At 43.9% G+C, this 18,798-nt stretch overlaps 1 protein-coding gene across 2 annotated transcripts; it reads left to right on the top strand.

Moving 5' to 3' along the window:
• Positions 1-948: 948 nt before the first annotated feature.
• LOC143152683 (uncharacterized) lies at positions 949-17,387 on the top strand. Of its 2 annotated transcripts, XM_076323059.1 has the most exons (7): positions 950-1,214; positions 2,450-2,540; positions 8,304-8,507; positions 8,586-8,727; positions 10,357-10,556; positions 11,043-11,195; positions 13,670-17,385. In XM_076323059.1, the coding sequence occupies exons 1-7, from the start codon at positions 1,181-1,183 to the stop codon at positions 14,976-14,978; spliced, it is 2,133 nt and encodes a 710-aa protein (XP_076179174.1). In that variant the 5' UTR covers positions 950-1,180; the 3' UTR covers positions 14,979-17,385. The 2 variants fall into 2 exon arrangements, with proteins under 2 accessions (XP_076179175.1, XP_076179174.1); XM_076323060.1 differs by lacking the exon at positions 2,450-2,540 and having other exon boundaries at positions 949-1,214; positions 13,670-17,387.
• Positions 17,388-18,798: the final 1,411 nt, after the last annotated feature.

Here is an 18,798-nt window from a genome sequence, read left to right as displayed (position 1 = left end):
TTACTCACTACCGCTGTAAATACAGGCAGTACGCATTTGGTTCGTGGCACTTGGAAAAAGTTAAGCATACTTAAAGATGAAAATAATTGTATTCGGCTTTAGACGTTTCATTGCTACGAATTCTTAACAATCACAATAAATGCTAAATAACGGGAAAACAACGGGAAGTTGCAAAAATTGCGTAAGAGTGTTCCGTTTCCAAATCTAGGTTCGACGAACGTTCTATTCATCGCATAGAGTTCTACGGTGTTGTTCGTTAAGACGTAACAAAAGAAAGAAAAGAAATACCACGATTTCGCGAAACGCGGCGCAAAAATTGAAAAAAACAATAAACATTCTCCCAACGTTGGATTCAATTCTGGTATTTAATTCGACACGCGGTCGGCAAACGATCGTCGCTCGTTTTCGAATCTCGATACTCCGGGTACCGACCTAGTTTAAGACGGTCTCCGATACGACGATAGTCATCCGTTTGCTCTTCGCGTGGTTAGATCGCGGACGAAACAATCGCCTAGGAGCGGGTTCCGGCGGTGGTCGTTCGCGACGTGCGACGCGAACGTTAAAACTGGTTCACCCTAAAACCTGGATAGTCGCGACGCTCGCACGCGTCTACGTGCGCGGTGGTTCTCAACCGCGCGTGGTGGCGCCGTGTCGGTAACGATGGTGGCGTCGGGTCCTCTAGGTCCACGAGGTTCGCGGTTCGAAGGGAGAGAGCTATCGTCGATCCGTAGTCGATATCGAGGCCGCGCGATGGTCGAAGCGAGGAAAAGCGGTAGAAGAGACTCGGCCGATCGAAGGTTGGTCGGTCGCGTGGCGTCGCGCGGCGGAGGGGCGCGAGGAGGGGATGGGCGACGCGGGGGAGGGGGGAGGTCCCGGCCCGTCGGAACGCCACTGGCCACGTGACCCGCCAGCAGAATCCGCGGCGTCCGCCGAAAATCTAAATCCGTCCGAGCCGAGAAGAAGAGGCACCCGCCGCCGCCGGCCACTGGGACTCGCCGCCCGAGACCGCAGACGCGATAGTCAATAATTGCCTTTAGGGTGCACCGGATCGGTCCCGAAGAGAGAGCGCGATCGTGGGCCGCGTGCAACGACCGCCGATACACTCCCCACCGTGCACGCCGGAGACCGCGACCAAGTCCCCCGCGGCATCACGTACAGAGGGTGGCCGAGCCAGTGAAGGATGATACGCGTGGACGAGACTGACCCGGTGGGCGGTAAGGGAGAGAGAGAGAGAGAGCGAGAGTAAGAGAGAGAGAGAGAGAGAGAGAGAAAGAGAGAGAAAGAGAGGGCACCGTATCACCGCGCGAACGCCGCTCGAACAACGCGCCAGCCCCGTGGAAACGCGTTACTGTGCTCGCTCGTGGACAAACACCGAAACCGATCGCGTTACCGATCCGTTACCGTCCAGTGGGAACAACGGACAGTTCCAAATCGAGTTCACCACTCTACGTTGCCACGAATCGCGGCGCGCGAACCTCGCGAACGGGATCGCGTTCTGCACACCGTTCGTATCGGTGTCGATCGAGCACGGAACCTACCGGCCGCGTTTTCGGTGACTTCGTACTCGCCGCCAGGCGGTCGGTATCTCGAGGGAGGGAGGAGAAGGGTGTACAGTGGTGCAGTGCTCTTCGACCGTGATTTTTCTTTAAATAAATGCAGTGATTCATATCGGAATTTGGGACGATGAAAGAACCGCGACCACCCGGCGTTTAAATACCACCGCGCGATCGGTTCCGATGAACTCTCTCGGTCGGCGTTGGCGTTCTTTCGTCTCTTTCGACTCGATCGTAGCTCCACACGATCGCGCCGTACGTACAGTAGGGGTGGAAACGAGGTCGCGCGGTCGACGCGAAACGACGAACTCCACGTTTCGATCGAACAACGGCGAAAAGTAAACGAAGGGAACGAAACTTACTTACAATTTTCTTATTCGTTCGCACGTTAGCCAACAATCGAGTCGTTTACGCGATCCAAACGCGCCCAACGGCCGTGTTTAATATCGAAGCCCGGTATTTTGCGATCGAACGGCAAAAATCGCTAAATATACGCGGCGAGACAATTCGGTACATCCGTCTAGTTTCCGGAATGTCAGGATTCGCTTAGTTGGCCGGGTTCCCTCGTTAACTCGGTATCATCGAAAAATAGACGATTAAACGGGGGCCGTTCCACGTTGGTGTTAAACGAACGCGCAATACACGACGGCGATTATTTCACAGTAGGCGAGCGACGACTGCCGGAAATGATCGTTCGCGACGGAGGGAACGAGTCCTCGAGTTACAGCACGATCAGCGTCGTCCGTGTTTCGATCGAGCGCCGGTTCGCGCGTTCCACGAGCGGCGGATTCGTTCGTTCGCGGACCAACGTAAATGATTTGTTTTCTTTTTTTTTTCCAAACACCGACCACGCGGAGGTACAACGTGTAATGCCAGATTTTCGCGTATTTTTACAGAGGTCGAGCCGAGCTTCCCTTATCGGGACGTGACCATACGTCGCGGCGTGGAATTCAAGGATCATTACGAAATCCAGTCGGAGATCGGACGGTGAGTGAGATCGCGTTGATATTCTACGATTCGTGCACCACACCGTACGGACGAGTATTTGTTTTTTTTTTCTTTTTTTTTCAATCGTCGACGAAGATTTTTCGACCGAGGGGACCCGTCGATCGGCGACATCGATCGAGGTCGCGACATTTCCCTCGTCGAGAACCGGTAAACATCGGAACAACGCGGAAAATTCGCTCGATGACATTCTGAGGCTGACATTCGCGCAACGCAAACTCCGTGGACGGTTGTTTATGCACGACCGAGGCCCGATCGTTGTAAATATCGCGGCGAGCCGCAGGGCTGGCCATGCTGTTCCTGAATTTGACACGATATGCGTGCTAGCATTGCGCAACGATTATACAAGCCGTCTCGGAATTCTAATACGCTGTCTTGGACGGGCAGGAAATCATTACAACGAAGCGAAGGGTATCGTTTCGACGGAAAGAAAACCAAACGAATTTCACGTTCTGGAATTTTTTTCGATCGAACGCTCGGTCGAACTCGGTTTCGTGAGAAATTCGCGTTTTAAGCGGGTAACGAGTATAGTCGGGGGTTAAACAAATATATTAGTAATGTAGGATCGAAAGTTTGAAATCTGACCGAAGTTAATGTCGTGACAAATTCGTATTTTGAGTATGGACTGAGTATAATCGGAGGGTCGAACGAAAAGATCGCGTTAGGAATGTAGGGTCTAAAATGTGAACGATCTATAGATCGAGAGAGGAAGAAGTTTAAAAGTTTGAAACCTGACCGAATTTAATATCGTAAGAAGTTTGTGTTTTAAGTATGCAACGAGTATAGTCGGAGGTTTAATGAAAAAGATCGCGTTAGGAGTATAGGATCCGAAACGTGGACGATGGATTCTCTGGATCGAGAAAGGAGGAAGGGTAAAGTCTGAAACCTTGATGTGTTTATACCTTCCGGCGAACGTAGTATTCTCGTCTTGTATACATCGTAATCTTTCGGTTACTATGCGAGTCCGCCATTATGAATGAGACCCGAACTTGAATGATCTTTTCGTGCAGCTGCCTCCTCGAGTCGACAAACTTACGAAACGGAACGTCGAAACGTTCGTTCCTCGTAGCCGAACAATAGATCGCGTTGTCGTTGCCGCGCGCAAACGTTACGCAAGGAATCGAAACGAACGTGCGTCCATCGTGCAAAGGAAAAGACCACCGTCGGGACGTAAATTACAAAATACGTGTCAGGAGTGTACGATGCGAAGGGTAGGATTTTTATTTTTAATTCAACGCGAATGCCGAGACACAATAGCGATCGTGTATCGTCGTTACGATCGAAGCCATCGACGAATGGATCGATGCCAAATGTAAGATCTGAATGTCAATGACAAACTATTAGTGAACCGTTCGATGCTCAATGGTCACCCTTGATCGAACGGGTCGCGTGTTACACGATTTTTCGTGTCGATCCGATACCCGATACGAGATTTTCGAGCTGTTTTTAATACCGACGCGTTGGCATTGGAAATATTTGCGATACGTTCGCGACTTTCGAAATAACACGTACCGTTAAACAAATTTTTCATCGAGGTCGCCGGACCGACGTCACCGGCAAAGAATTTCAATCTGTCTCGAAAAATTCCACGGTGACATACCCACGCTGTTTGTGCAACACACGTGTGCTCTGTTCGCTAATACCCTAACGTCACTTCGATTCGCGATTCGGAGCGATTTTTCGCAACGGATCGATGGTACGATCGTACGCAGGGTTTAGACAAATCTCTCGATCCAGTTCGCTTGGATCCACGCGACTAGATCGGTTCTTTCGGATTTCAATTGTTTATTTAAATCAAAATAGTTTCTTCTCTCTTGTCTCGTACGACTAAGTGAACACAGATAAACGATATTGAAACTATGATACAGTTTCGAGTCCGATTGTAAAACAATCGTAATCGTCGAACTGTCTTTGCGCTTTGTAACTGTTTTTTTACCACACGGTGGATAAAGTCGCTGAATAAAAATAAAAAGCGAAAGAAAAAAAAATATATATGCATATATACATACGTACATATCAGCGACAAAATATTTTCACCGTGAAATAATACTGCAAGTCCCCGTCGTCGGCTATCTGCAGCTTCGCTTCGAAAATATCATCGGGATAAAAATAATTTAGTTTATACGGCGACGCGTAGAAAATGCATTAAGAGCGGAATTTTGGTATGACTTTTTAGACTTCATTTAAATTCAGCGCGGTTGAACGACGCACTGTTCGGAACATCCTGTTGACACACGTCCACAGGTGTTCCCGTCCGTGATTAATAATAGCCAGACAATTAAAATTACAGAAAGGGATGCCAGTAATACGGTCGCGGTAATATGCAACTCCTTTCGTTTGCATTGTCTCGACGATATGCAGAAACCTGACGCTACGTGATCGGTAATCCGTAAACCGTGCGTTGTACAGGCGACGTCCAGTTTGATAAAAAAGTAGCATCGTCCACTCGGTTCGCATACCGATCTTATGTTAAATTATCATTAGCATAAAGTCGAGTGATCTTCCGCGATGTGTCGGTTGTTGCAAAGACGAATAGAACGGAGCGATGCCAATAGTAAGAACTATTATAATACAACGTAACGTCGTCGGTACGAAGATCGCTCTACATTAGGCTCGAGCATTCTTGATACTACTGTTCATTCATATTTGAACATTTCGAAGGAAACGCCTTCAATTATGAGTCATTCACGGTTCTCTCGTTCCAACGCGTTCAACGCGTCCACGTTCGTAATGATGCATCGATCGAGTATTTCCACACATATATTTGTAACACCTGCAATCCTCCCGAATCATTGACCAATACTTTAGTCACCCAATTCTCAGTAATTTATGCTTTCCAATTAAGTCGCCCACCGTTCCTCGCCCAATCGTGTTATCGAATTGGCTGCTCTCCATCGAGCACGATTTCGCGCGAGTCACGTGCGGTCGGATCGCGAGTACTCGCACAGAAGAGCGAGATCGGTTGATCGATGATCGTCGAAACGAACGTTTCCAAGTAGCCTGCAGCTTGATAACGTCGGCATGCAGTCGGTGTTGCACGCGTTCGCTGTGTAATCAAGGTCTCCGCGCGTCTATAAATAATGCATTTTTAGCAGTGACTGACGTCCGTGCGTAGAGTCGCCGGACGTCGTTCGGACGCTGTGCGTCTCGACGCTTTTGACGCCCAGGTTCGATCGAGCATCGACACGCACCGCTGGCTGAATCACGTTTCGCAGCCAGGGCTGTAGCTCGTTTTCTCGCGTTTTTCAATTTACATTTGGAAAATGTCTCCGAGAAATTCGTCATTTTTCTTTTTTTTTTACACAATAGCGATTCGTCAACCTTGTTATTTTATGCTGTGTTCGGTTGACACTGGTTGCTGGAATTTTGTTCCGAAAGAAGGAAAGATAGATCACCTTTAAAAATATTAAGTCTTAAGTAGACACGCTTAAGTTTGATAGGGATCGGAGAATTAAATTTGACAAGGATGGAAATCGTTTTTTTTTAATTTAATTGAAAAATATCTACCCTGCATCGGACAGTAGGTGATATTTTGCTTCGGAGGGTATCTGGTAGACGTTACCGATAGTCACTCTTTACAGTTTGTCACGTAGAGGCCAGGCTTCTAATAGGATTTGAAAGATCAAAGTAAACTAAGAGTGCACGGTAACGTAGAGCTATTTACGTGTACGATGACGGATAAATGAGATAGTACAATGGTAGAACAGTGACTGATACTATCCTGGGAACTATTTTCGTGACAATTTTCGAACAAAGTGAGTCCGACGATTGAATTTTCTCGTCGAGGAAATTTTCGGTCGTTGCAATTGACGATGAAATCGTATCAGTGGGACATTGGTGTTCAGAGAAAGAGTCGTTTACAATTTTACAGAGTTACTCGTCTCGATTAATCGTAGGTGGGGCAGCTTGTCATGGCGCTACGCTGTTTTCTGGCAGATGTTCCATTTTGATAATTCGTTCTGCCGACCCTGTTGTCTATACTATGCTCTACTAACTCACTGACTCACTAACTTGGCGTTGTGACAGGCACGTTATAGGTTACACCACTGCGTTCTAGCAAGCCAAGGAGGTAACTTGGCACTTCCTCTGGCTTTTGTCGTTGCACGCGGCATTTTTTCTTGTCCATGAAAATTCCTCCCATCAAGGTTGAAGACTGACGACGACGTCTTCGCGCGGTCACGCGTCAACGTTCCTGCGTGAGAAATTTTATCGCTCTGTGCACTCGAGATAAATAAAAAAAAGATACGAATTTCCGTCTTTGCGTTTAATCTGGAGATTATTTTGGCGCGTTAATTGCAGGAAAGTTTCCCGTTAAAAAAGGTACCGCGCTTTTGGACGGTATTTTCCGTCCTGCGTTGCTTGGCACAATAAAACAGAATAAATCCACAGTTTGTGCAGGTGCAGACGCAGCGTTTATTGTGTTAAGCTTAGTTACGACACGCGGTGTCGTTTATACGAAATAATTGTATATCGCGATTCGTTCTGAAAAATTTCCCATATTTTCCGTTTGTATTAATATTTTAACCATCCGCGTTCCCCGTCTCCTTTTATTCGCGTATTTTCTTCGTTTTCGCGGCAAGTGAAGATATTAGGTTGTTTGGAAAGTGATTTCGTTTTTTCTTTTTTTATGGTGAAAATGGAACACGATTTTTTTAGAGTGTATGAACATTTGATTAAATTATACATTCTCCATTTTTGGAAAACGAAACGACTTCCCGAACAAATCAATACGTTCACGATTGTTCGAATCTCCGGCTACGAAGCTTCGAAAGATGGGATAAGACAGAGAGTTAAAGATGAACTCGACTTGTCGATATGTATTCGAATAGTTTAAAAACAATCGGGGTGCACGAGAAATCAAAAAGAGAGGAATATTAATCCCAGAATGTACACTACCGGGGACGTAACGTAAATTGTATACAGAGGTTATTTATATCTTAAGAATTTGGGAATTTCGACGAGGAGAACATATTCGCGTATTTGAGGAAAATTCGTTCGATTGAGGAAACGAATAGAGCAGCTTTCGCGGGTGTATTTTACAAAATGTTACAATTCGCGTATATCGAGAAATACCAAGATAAAATTAAGCGTTTTAAAATTTGAAAATTTTCAAACAATGACAGCAATAAAAATTTTCGAAGCTGCTCGAACACTTATCGACCAAGCGAGACAAGTTACGGCACCTATGGATTTATTAATTTACGATTCACAAAGTGAGAAACAAATCTTGTCGAAAATGACTCCAGCTCGGGGGTCAACGTTCGTTTAAACGCACATAGTCTGATAGCAATTTTTACATTGTTGTACCATTAATCGAGCCGAGCCTCTCTCTCGCTCTCCGTTTCACTCCATCTTTAGAAGCCTCTAACGAGGGCTCTTGACCCTTACTACCGCCACGCGATGATAAAACTCGGAGTCAAATATTATTCTCCCGTCGCGAATTAACTCGCACCGGTGACGGCTAATGCATTCGTAAATTGTCGAAGAATTTGATTCGAAAGCGTTGATGCTACCTATAAAAGCAAACAGCGTAGAAATTTACAGCGGGACCGGATTAGACGGAAGATAACATTCGAATTCTTGTTGCGTCGAGTAAACGTGGTCGTGGCATCTAAACCGGGATCGTTTGTTCGGAAGTTGTGTAGTCGATTGTTCGACGACGAGGAAAAATTGAAATGGTCGAAAATTTCTCGGTGAAGAAACGTTCTGCAGGCAGGTAAAACGAGATCGTTACTATATTTGCAGAGGGAAATTTGGCACGGTCTATCGATGCAAGGAGAAAGCAAGTGGTTTGTCCCTAGCCGTGAAGGTGGTGAACACCGTGAAAAAGGAAGACAGACGATCCGTGGAACGAGAAGTCGAAATTATGAGACGGCTTCAGCATCCGCGATTAATTCAGCTCTACGACGCCATCGACACCGGCAGACAGATCTACGTTATTTTGGAACTGTAAGCTCTTAACACCATAAGTGCGCTCTGTCTGGCAACACACGCGTAAACGAACTACAATTATTTTCGTGTTTCAAGGATCGAAGGTGGCGAGCTATTCGAGAGGGTGATCGATGACGATTTCGTGTTGACCGAGCGCAGTTGCGCTGTTTTCATGCGACAGATCTGCGAGGGCATGGAATTCATTCACCGTCAGAACATTCTCCATCTCGACTTAAAGGTGAAACACAGAAATTATCGTATACTCGCTAACAATGTTAATTCGTAACCGGTGGAAACGAGTACAGTATTGCCCCGGATACACGCAACAACTTTTATCCGGGACACGCGAAACGGTGTCGTTCAATTCTGCCCTTATACACGGGATCGAATTTCGTTTAAAATTTGTACATTTTTCATTATACTTTACGGAACGAGAGATTGGAGAGTTTTTCCCCGATGAAAATAAACCCAAATTGAAACTTGTTTCGATTACTTTTAAGTGTACGTTTTTGAAAGTTTTTTTTTTTTTTCGAAATTTTCGTCGAGAAGGGCTCGCCAATTGCAGAGGCACGAAAAATGTAGAGATTCAAATATTCATCGATTTACTTTCGAAACGTTCCTTTACTCGGACGTACGAAAATAAGCAGACTCGAATCAGTTTCTTATAACCGGGGGATACTGTACAGCGACGAGCAAAAGTTTCCGAATAATTACATTTGTTGGTCTTATTGTATCTATAGGATGAAATATGTCTTGTAAATAAAATCAATGTTCCTTGGCCAGTTTTTCTACTTGTTACATTTGAATTCTATATCGGTCATGATTTGTCTCGAATTTTCCACTTTGGATGAAAGTTGGAAAAGTAATTCTGCGGAAACTTTTGCACAAAAGTACACTTGTTACGCAACAGGTGGAATAGATTCAATTTTATCCGAGTCAAAATAAATAGATAGAACGTGTAGGATATTTTCGAAAGTGTCCGTTCCACTTTAGGAGTATGTTTCCACAAATTTACATAAATGCGGGTCTTGAGATATATGTCTTGGCACAGTAGAATCTCACAGAGTTTTGCAAAAGAGAAAAACCTTAATTAATTCTAAACTTGTCTCAATTGTAGATTAATACAAAGCTGTGTTAACTGTTCAAAGAATTGCAGTGACGATCGATACTTTTTCTAATGCTTTCGCAGCAATAATAAGTTATCGACGAGAACAATTTAACAAGTTTCAACGAAGAATTAAACAATTCCTCGATGAATTTTAACGTTTCCAATTTTTGAAAACTTCGAACACCTTTAGCCACTACATAGAGTATTTTTTTTTTACGTATACGAACATTCTCTCTGATTTTTCCCCTCTGAAAGCTTCCTTGTTTTCTTGAAAAATTCTTTGCGTACATTTATGCAAGTAAAGTTAATAAGTAATAGTAATACTTAAATAGTAATATTTAGTTAATTAAATACGCAATTACGCGCAAGTTAATGTCCTCTAATAGATAATGTTCAGTATTGGTAGATGCCAGATGAAGAACAATAACATAACTAACGTTAATGCTCGATTAATGTGTTCCGAAACAGTAAACTTTATCTTTAACATATTGTTTTTGGCAATCCACCCAAAGTTCAACAACAGACCCGAGATAAATGTAGGTAATTTCGGATACATGACAACTATCACCAATCATGTATGACACTTTAAAAGAATAATAAGGAACACATTGACCCCTCTAAGCGTGTCGGGGAATTAAATTTCGAATTAAGGTGAAAAGTAAATAATATCACGGATATGAAAATATTTTAAACGTTACGAATTTTTGAAATACTTTTAATATTCGGGGACAAGCTCATTGACAAATTCTCTGCCTGCAGCCCGAGAATATATTGTGCTTGACGAAGGAGGGGAACAGGATTAAAATCATAGACTTCGGCCTCGCGAGAGAATACGATCCGAAGAAGAAACTGCAGGTTCTATTTGGCACGCCGGAGTTCGTTGCACCGGAAGTCGTAAATTTCGATCAGATTGGTTTTGGTACCGACATGTGGAGTATAGGCGTCATCTGTTACGTACTGTAAGTCTACCTTCGACAGCGATTTATTTAAAAATACACGGTCACTGCACTTAATCCGTTTCGCGTTGACAAATCTCACGAAGGTTTTATCACGTGCTAGTTATCATTTTTCGTTACATTTCCTACGAGGTGAAAGAATAGAGATTTATTTCCAATCGAAATTTATTATTTCCACGGTACGTTACTTTTACCGTGACTGTATTATACTTACGATAATTTATATTCATTCTTCCCTTTTAAAAAATAATTTCCAGTTACGATAACTTTAATTCTCTCTTCCCTTCGGAGAATTACACTAACGGTAATTCGTAGCGTTCTTTTCCCCTCGAAGCTGTGACAAATTAACAATTGCCCTGTTTCATCGAGTGAGAGACACTCCTTCGAATCAGAAACGGATGTTCCATTTTAGAAATTTTTTTCCCGTTCGTTTCGTTTTTGAACGTTCGAGAGTCTGGTAAAGTCGTTTGTTTGTACATTGTTCACCAGGTTATCCGGTTTGTCTCCGTTCATGGGCGACACGGACATCGAGACAATGGCGAACGTCACCATCGCGAAGTACGACTTCGACCACGACGCCTTCGCCGACATATCGGAGGACGCGAAAGACTTTATCCGTGGTCTTCTAGTGAAAGACAAAGAGTACGTACCGCTTGTTATTTATGTCGGAGATTACGCGGTGGAAAGGTGACGCGGAGGACTTGTGCAAAAATATCCGCGTAGAACGCCGCTAATTACGATTGCGTCCCGACGATCGACAGAAGTCGACCCGCATGGACACTGACGGCTTTTGCGCAAGATTAACGATATAAACCGCCCAGATAACGAAACACAGAAACGACGTTGTCGTTATACATGGACACGTTGCCAAGAAAACGCGACAGAAGCGTCGCGTGCTATTCCAATAATTTTCGTTTCGGTGTAGCTTCTGAATCGATCAACTACTTGTGTCGCACGCTGAAACAGGGATTCGCTAACTTTTGGAATGTCGCAACGCGTAAATAAACCACGGAACGTTCGTGTATCGGTGTAAAATTATCTCACGATTCGAAGCCCGTACGGCTAAGATTAGACGTTCGTGACCGGAGAACGAAAGAGAGACGAATGATCTTTCCTAAAAAATAATTTACGTTACGATGGAATAGAATAAACGTTGAACCGAGTCAATCTCTTATCGATTCAAGTTATCGTTGAAATTCACTTCGACGTGTCTGTCTCTGTTCCTCGTTAATCTTGAACGTGGGTCAGGTTCAAGTTGCAAGAATTTATTTTTCAATTATGTACGTGAAGTCTACAGTACGCGCTTGAGGAAATTGCATCTGGTGTTTCGGCGGGTTCTATTCGTTCGGGGGTGATCTGCTCGGTGTAAAGGATGTATACGTGATACGTATATCTATCTTATGCTCGTTCGAGATGGCCCTTGAACGAACAGGGTGCTCCGTAATTTCAGATGCGATCTCTTTGCTCGAGGACGGTACACAGTACCTGGTGGTGTATTATAGTTTGAGAAACCCTGTTCTAGACTAAATAATTCGCCGCTATAATTATTTGAGTTGCGTCAAATAGCCCGTCTAATATGCGTGTATATATAGCAAACATTTCCGAGCGTGACGTACGGATCCTCGTCGCGTGAAATAATACGAATCTAATTTGCGGAGATGCAAATGGCTGAATCGTGGGCTGTGATTACTCTCACAGTTGGATTGAAATCAATCGGTCGCTCAAAGTCACGCTGCGTGTCGTAAATAATTTCTGTTTTATCGCCACGTTAGGTTCGTTCCGTTTCAGACACGCGAGGCACGTGTTTGTAGACTTACGTAAGGAAACGGAGTAGTACGGTGGGGATGAGCGACCTTGAGCGACCGTTTGATTTTCATTCGACTATAGAAACCGGTACGGTAGGATTCGAATCGATTGTATTGAGCTTTGAAGAGTTTTATGTTTTCCGAGTGATATACTTTTTATTATTCTACGTGCAGAAAAGCGTCGTAGGTACTTCGAACTTTGGGTCAACCGTGGAAAATAAAGTTAACGACAGCGTTTCAATCGTTTTATTCGTTTTTATATTCATTCGTATCTTTGGATTAGCACGATTAAAAGTATACAACGATCTGTCGTTGACGGTTTCCAAAGTGAACGATTGGGAGCGACCGTGTCAAGAGAATAAGCCAACGCGAGGCACTCGATTGCTATTTATTCGCAGTAGATTCGTTACAAACAAATACGTAGATTTCTTGGGCGTTATCTGGGTGGTTATTTCAATACCGTTCGTCCAACTCTTCCGCGGTTATTCTTCGACTTTCTCTCTCTCCCTTTGTGCCTGATTAATCCCACGCATGCTTTCTTCATTGTCGATATTTTGTTTTTCACTCGAAACGAATAATACACGAATGTACAGAACGGGGCACGTGAAACGCGACCGGCGAATATTTTCCAAAAAGAATATCGTCGATATCGGAGAACGTTACTGGACGAGATTGAAGCGCAGAAAAATGCAAACCAACCCCACGAAACGCTTCGATTACCGCGAGTAACGTGTTCCGATATCGTTAATATTTTCGAAAAATATTCGATCGTCGCGCTCTATGCGCTCTCCGTAGACACGCAAAACCGAAGAAACGAACAAACGAAATAAACTCGAAAAGTTGCGTCGAGATTTCGGTACGAGACAACGTCGACTTCACGTGGTCGAGCGAACGTTCGAAAATTTCAAGTGCCAAGTGACGTATCGCTGTAGAAAATTCACCGCACCGAGTGCAACGAATTCGATCGGAAAAACAAAAAAAAAAAAAATGAATCTCTTTCGTCGGCGATTCGTCGAGTCGATGCGTACCAAATGGAGAAAACTGCGTTACGGAAAAACGTTTCAGGGGGTCGAGGTGCCGCCCCCCGTGAAACCGAGAAAGGTGGTACCACCGCGCGCCCCGCACGTTTCCATCTTACCCACCATTCGCTCCCATCGCTGAAAACGCGGGCACTCCCCTGAATCGGGACGGGGGGAGGGGAAAGAGAGAAACGAAAAGAAAACCGAAACGAAAATCGAAAAACCAAAAAAACCAAAATATCTCAATTCGAGCCCGGGGTAAGCCTCACGAAGGAGCTGTCGAATCTTTCAGAAAACGAATGTCGGCGGGACAATGCAGGGAGCACCGTTGGCTGGCCAGAAAGCCGAGCAAACACCAGGTCGAGCAATCGGTGGCGACTACCGCTCCGAAATCCGAAATACCCGCGCGATATCCGACCTACGAGCGTCTGCAGAGCCAAGTGGACGAACTGGACGCAACCAAGGACAACTTGAGGATGTTCGTGGAACGTTGGCGCGAGCACCCGAACAGTCCCTATATGATCGACTTCCCACCGGGTACACTTGCCCAGCTGAGCTCGTTCCGCGATCGCGAGGAACTGGTGTCGTTAATGGGGCACAGTCCCTCCCCTTGCGCCAGCATTTGCAGCACACCGTCCGAAATCGCGGACACATCGCCGCAGGACGGTCAAAGTTACCTCGCTGTGCCTACCTTCGAGAGGAGAGCGTCCGAGGGTGTCTCCGTGGATAAGTCTCGCGTGGACCCGGCCAGCCAGATCATCCTGGCCGAGGAGATAATCAAACTGTCCGAGCATCTGCGTACGATAGCGATGGGCACTTGCGTGAAATCTAACGACGAAGACGCAGAGTCGAGGAGCAAGAAACCCGAGAGGGTCGAGGAAAGTTCGAAGAGGAACGGTGTTCACGCGAGGAGCAACGGATCGGTGTCCTCCGAGGGCACCGAATGCAACGAGATCGCTGAGAAACTGTCGAGCATCGCGCGACACCGTAAACTGAACGGTACTACCTTCCACAGTAGCCGTAGCTTCGAGAAGTACGCTGAGACCAATACCGGGAACATGTTCGCCTCCTTGAAGAGGAAACAGAACGTCGACGTGACGAGCTCGACCAAGAAGGGCCAGAGAACGTCCCAGGAGGAGAATATCGCCAGCGATGACAACTCGGTGGCGAATTCCTTCATGTACATACCGCCGTTCGAGGGTACCAGTTCCACGAGTGACAACCACACGGCCAGGATAACCGGTAACGCGGACGAGATGGATCTGACGCCACCCTGGCGACGTCCAAGGGTGAAACACATGTTCGGTGAGACCAGTCGCGACGTGCCGCGTATCTCCGGGTTAAGGAACGTTCACAAGAGTCTGAACCTCGACGAACCGGCCAGCACCAAGGATCTGTTGCTCCATCTGTTGGAGGAATGGGACGAGGCGGCCACCAGGCCCTCCGGTGTCGGACGGAAGTCCGTAAGCGTCGATTGGTGCGGCGAGGACTCCGTTGCTAGAAAGACGATGAACTCTTTGGCGGAGTACTTCCAATCGAAGCAACAGAAAACGACCCAGAGCGGCGTCAACGCGTCCGCATCGGACTCGATACACCGTTGACTCGGTTTCCGGGGATCCGAGGACTACTCCGTGTCGCGTTGGAACCGCCATGTTGGACTCGCTCGACGTTGTTCGTCGACAGTGAACGAAATCGTTCGGGCAACGTGAACATCGCGATCGTTTGGACGATCGATGGTAACGAATTCTACGCGTCGTTTTTTCTCTTTATTTTTTTATTTTTTTTTCGCGGGTTGTGTTGTTTTTTTTTTTCTACGCGAAGATTGTACATAACGAGATTTCCGGCTTACGCGACACCGAACGGGTTCCAGGTAAATTTGGAACGATCGATTTTGGAATTTTTGCGTCGAACTCGAGGGAATCGGTTGGAATCAAGTCGTACGAGATTTCTTGTATTTTTTACGAGGAAGAACGTTTAATCATGTTCGGTAAATTTTTGTCGTACGTTTTTCGGTTCTCGATCGTTTTTCATTCGACTTCGACGATATTCACCGCTTGGTGTTTGTTTTTTTGGAGAAAGCGCGAGAGGTTGAACGTTTTGCTTACGATGTTCTTGATATGTAATAGAATAATATATTTGGTATATATTTTCGTAGACAGCAACGGAGGAAGCGTATCGGATAATCGATGTTGTTGGAAGTCCGATTACTATTTATTGTGTACAATGCGTCTGTACATGTATAATACTTTACTCGTACGATAAGTTAAGTTGTGGAATAATCACACGCGTGTGCAACAATCTTTCCATCGTCCTTTGGAGGAATCATCGTGGTCACATGTTTGTGCATATTATCCTTGTTTTATTGTCTTATTTATACTATATATTTAATACAAAAGATCACGAAACCAGAACTATGGACAATTTCATTTTTCACGTATACCTGCAGTAGATAAGATTACCTTCTACAGGGATTCGAAAGGATTCTTTCAATACGTGTACATGTAACATTTGTCCTACACAGTTTAGCATGCGGATGCATGGAATTTAAAACGAAGTTTTTCCCCTGTTGAGCGACACGTAGTTTCTTTCTAAATTGCCGTAATATTTTGGAATTAACGGGGACGCGTATCGCGCGTATAACGAGCAAGTGAAAATAACACGCATGGAGCTTTTAGATAAATTAGATGAAACGCTAGAATGAAATATCGATATCGGAATTAGCTCTTACTACAGGGTGGTCCAGTAATCATTGTCGCCTAAATACGGTTCCGGAATTAGATAAGTCGGAGTAATCTTTGTTTAGAAAAAAGAATTAAACGCGCGTAGAAGAAGCTGCGAGGATTTGTTTGCAGGTGCAGGTGCTTCGCGAAGATCGTCTTCGTCGCTTCGAACGAGATGTTTCTTTTTTATTAGAAACTCTTCGAACGAAAAAAAATGATCTGCACTGATACCTGTATTGAATTTCTTTCGTAATTGCACGTACGTTCCTCGCTATCGTCTTGGTACTTCTCATTCGCATCAGTGTACGCCTAATTCGCGTCATCAGTATGTATAACGTTGCCGTGAAGCACAGGATGTTAAAATAGTTTTCAATGACCCTACATTTATAGACCACTGTAGTTGCCTGGAAAGCTGCTATCCTATCATAAACGAGAAACGTATTCGAAGAAGGAAGAGAATTACAGAGATCGAATTGTTCTAAATAGATCTTTTGTCACCCAGTCCAGATCTAACTAGGATCTGGTTAGATCTTGGGACGACCTAGACGACTTCACGCAGACTCGACTCAGACCTAATATAGACTAACCCAGATTTAACTTAAACCAGGCCTGGTCATTTACGAAATACTATTTCAAATAACACGTGTCTCGTTCCGTGAAATAACTTCGACAATAATAATTCTATCTACGAAATAATGAAACAACTGCTCTTTTCGATGGACAAAGTAATAATAATTCAAAGAAACAAGTAAACGAGTGTAACAGTAATGATGTATACAAATCGTGAATATGCATTGCCTCCAGCAAGTTTCCATGAAAATTGTGACAGTATATTCTATGGATAAAAATAAGACGAAAATGTAAGTTAAAAAACTACCGACTTTTCAGTGGTAAATTTCGAGCGAATTTTTCCATAGACGAATAAATGTGTACCTCAAACTTTAACCAAAATATGTGTATTACAAATAACGAAATATCTTAAATAATTTGAAATACCTATTAATTCAAGTACGTCGACGTTTTGAAATGTTTCAAGTATTTTTTTTTTATTTTCAACCGAGACCTCCTTTTAGGCCCAACGTTCAACATTATTGTTGTCCAGATATTGATATTTCTATTTAAACGAGCGAAGATGGTCCTCGTACCAGTAAATTATTACAAATATAGGGACTGATCTTTTTAAAACGAATTCTTTCCTGATTACCATAGTTTCGGAGGTATTGTGGTTGGAATAGTTACTGGTTCATTCCTATTCCTCATAGAATCGATTTGGAGATGGATTATCGGAATTTTGATCGATTGTTTTGCTCCAGGAAAAGACCAACTGCGGATCAACTGTTAGAGCATCGCTGGCTGGAGGCAGCTTTGGAGAACCCGATCTGTAAAGTTAGATTAAAGCGGTATGTCATCAAGAAACGATGGGTTAAAGCGGTTAATACCATATTGGCGTTAAAACGAATGGGCGCCCATTTAGATTTAGATTTAGTCTGATACTCTATTTTTAATTTTTGTAAATGTACCAGTAGTTGACCGTTTGGGAAACAATTGTCACAAAAAACTGTATATCTTTTTTTAGTTGTTATGGAAAGCTCGCGTCAAATTTGTAGCACCACGTGCCAACTGTACCTTTATCACCTAACCAGGCTAAAATCTACCCAGATACGCGATATGTAATTGTGTCGAATTATCTGGGAGAACGTTTCAGTAGTTGACACCTGCAAACGTCGAAAATTCAAGTACTCGAGCTGTTTTTGATACGGTAGTTAACTGTTAGAGGTTATGTGTTAAAAAAGAAGAAAAAGAGTAAGCAATATCGAAAGCATCGAAGAACGAACAGCGTCGGTACTTTTGAAACGAAATGGTGAAATAGTAATGTTAGATGGGTATAGTACAAGTCACGATTAGGTATTTTTTAGGAAAATTTTAGGCTTGTTAGTCCCGTGGAGAATTTAATTTGGAGATAGAAAAGACGTTTCGATGCTTGCCAGTTCGTTCGTGCGAACTGCGCGTGAATGTCTTTACTTTGAATAAAAAAAAAAAAAAAAATACATGTATACGTATAATAATCGCAAAGAATTGTAAGGATTGTAGCGCAGAGTATGTTTCGAGAGCGAAGAAAGTAAAATAAAACAATTAATCGAATTTGAAGATTCTCCAAAATTGAAGTTTAACGATTGCACCATTTAATCAAAGACACATCGAGGGTTCAAAAATGAACAATTTCGTTGAAACGAGTACAAAAGAAAATAAGATTTATTTTCTCCTCTGGGCACACTGTACGTATTGCAATTATTTTTCAACAGTGACGCGGTAAGTATTGCAAGTACTGTGGCTGTCCAATGATGTTTTTGTGTTATGTATACGGGGCTATTATTTTCATGTTTCTCTTATTTTCTGTTTTTTCGAGAAGTGTCAACTACTGGTAGACGGTCAACTACTGGCACTTCTACTTCAATAAAGTAATCCTTAGGCTAGACGTTTGGCGAATACGTTAATACAAAATGTAATCGACAATTTCTGAGCGGAATATCAAAACAAAGTAATGGCTTGAACCAGCTTGGATTAGAATGAATTAAGCCCAGCTTAGAGTAAATATTTGAAGTATTAGTATTTTCCATTATCCGTATTGTAACGAGCAAAATATTCGTATGTGTATCGATACGAAAGAAGTTTCCGAAATCTATACGAAACATTTTGCTTT

The sequence above is a fragment of the Ptiloglossa arizonensis genome, chromosome 11 (genome assembly GCF_051014685.1).
Source record: "Ptiloglossa arizonensis isolate GNS036 chromosome 11, iyPtiAriz1_principal, whole genome shotgun sequence".
Classification (NCBI taxonomy): Eukaryota; Metazoa; Arthropoda; class Insecta; order Hymenoptera; family Colletidae; genus Ptiloglossa; species Ptiloglossa arizonensis.
The sequence above is the reverse complement of the archived record's forward strand: the minus strand, read 5'-3'. Positions and strand labels throughout refer to the sequence as shown.

Bases quoted from the DNA above. Each gene is read 5' to 3' on its own strand.
- LOC143152683 (XM_076323059.1), top strand. From the start codon at position 1,181: ATGATACGCGTGGACGAGACTGACCCGGTGGGCG. The intron at 2,541-8,303 runs GTGAGTGAGATC...CTATATTTGCAG, and splicing joins ATCCAGTCGGAGATCGGACG to AGGGAAATTTGGCACGGTCT. The intron at 8,728-10,356 runs GTGAAACACAGA...CTCTGCCTGCAG, and splicing joins TTCTCCATCTCGACTTAAAG to CCCGAGAATATATTGTGCTT.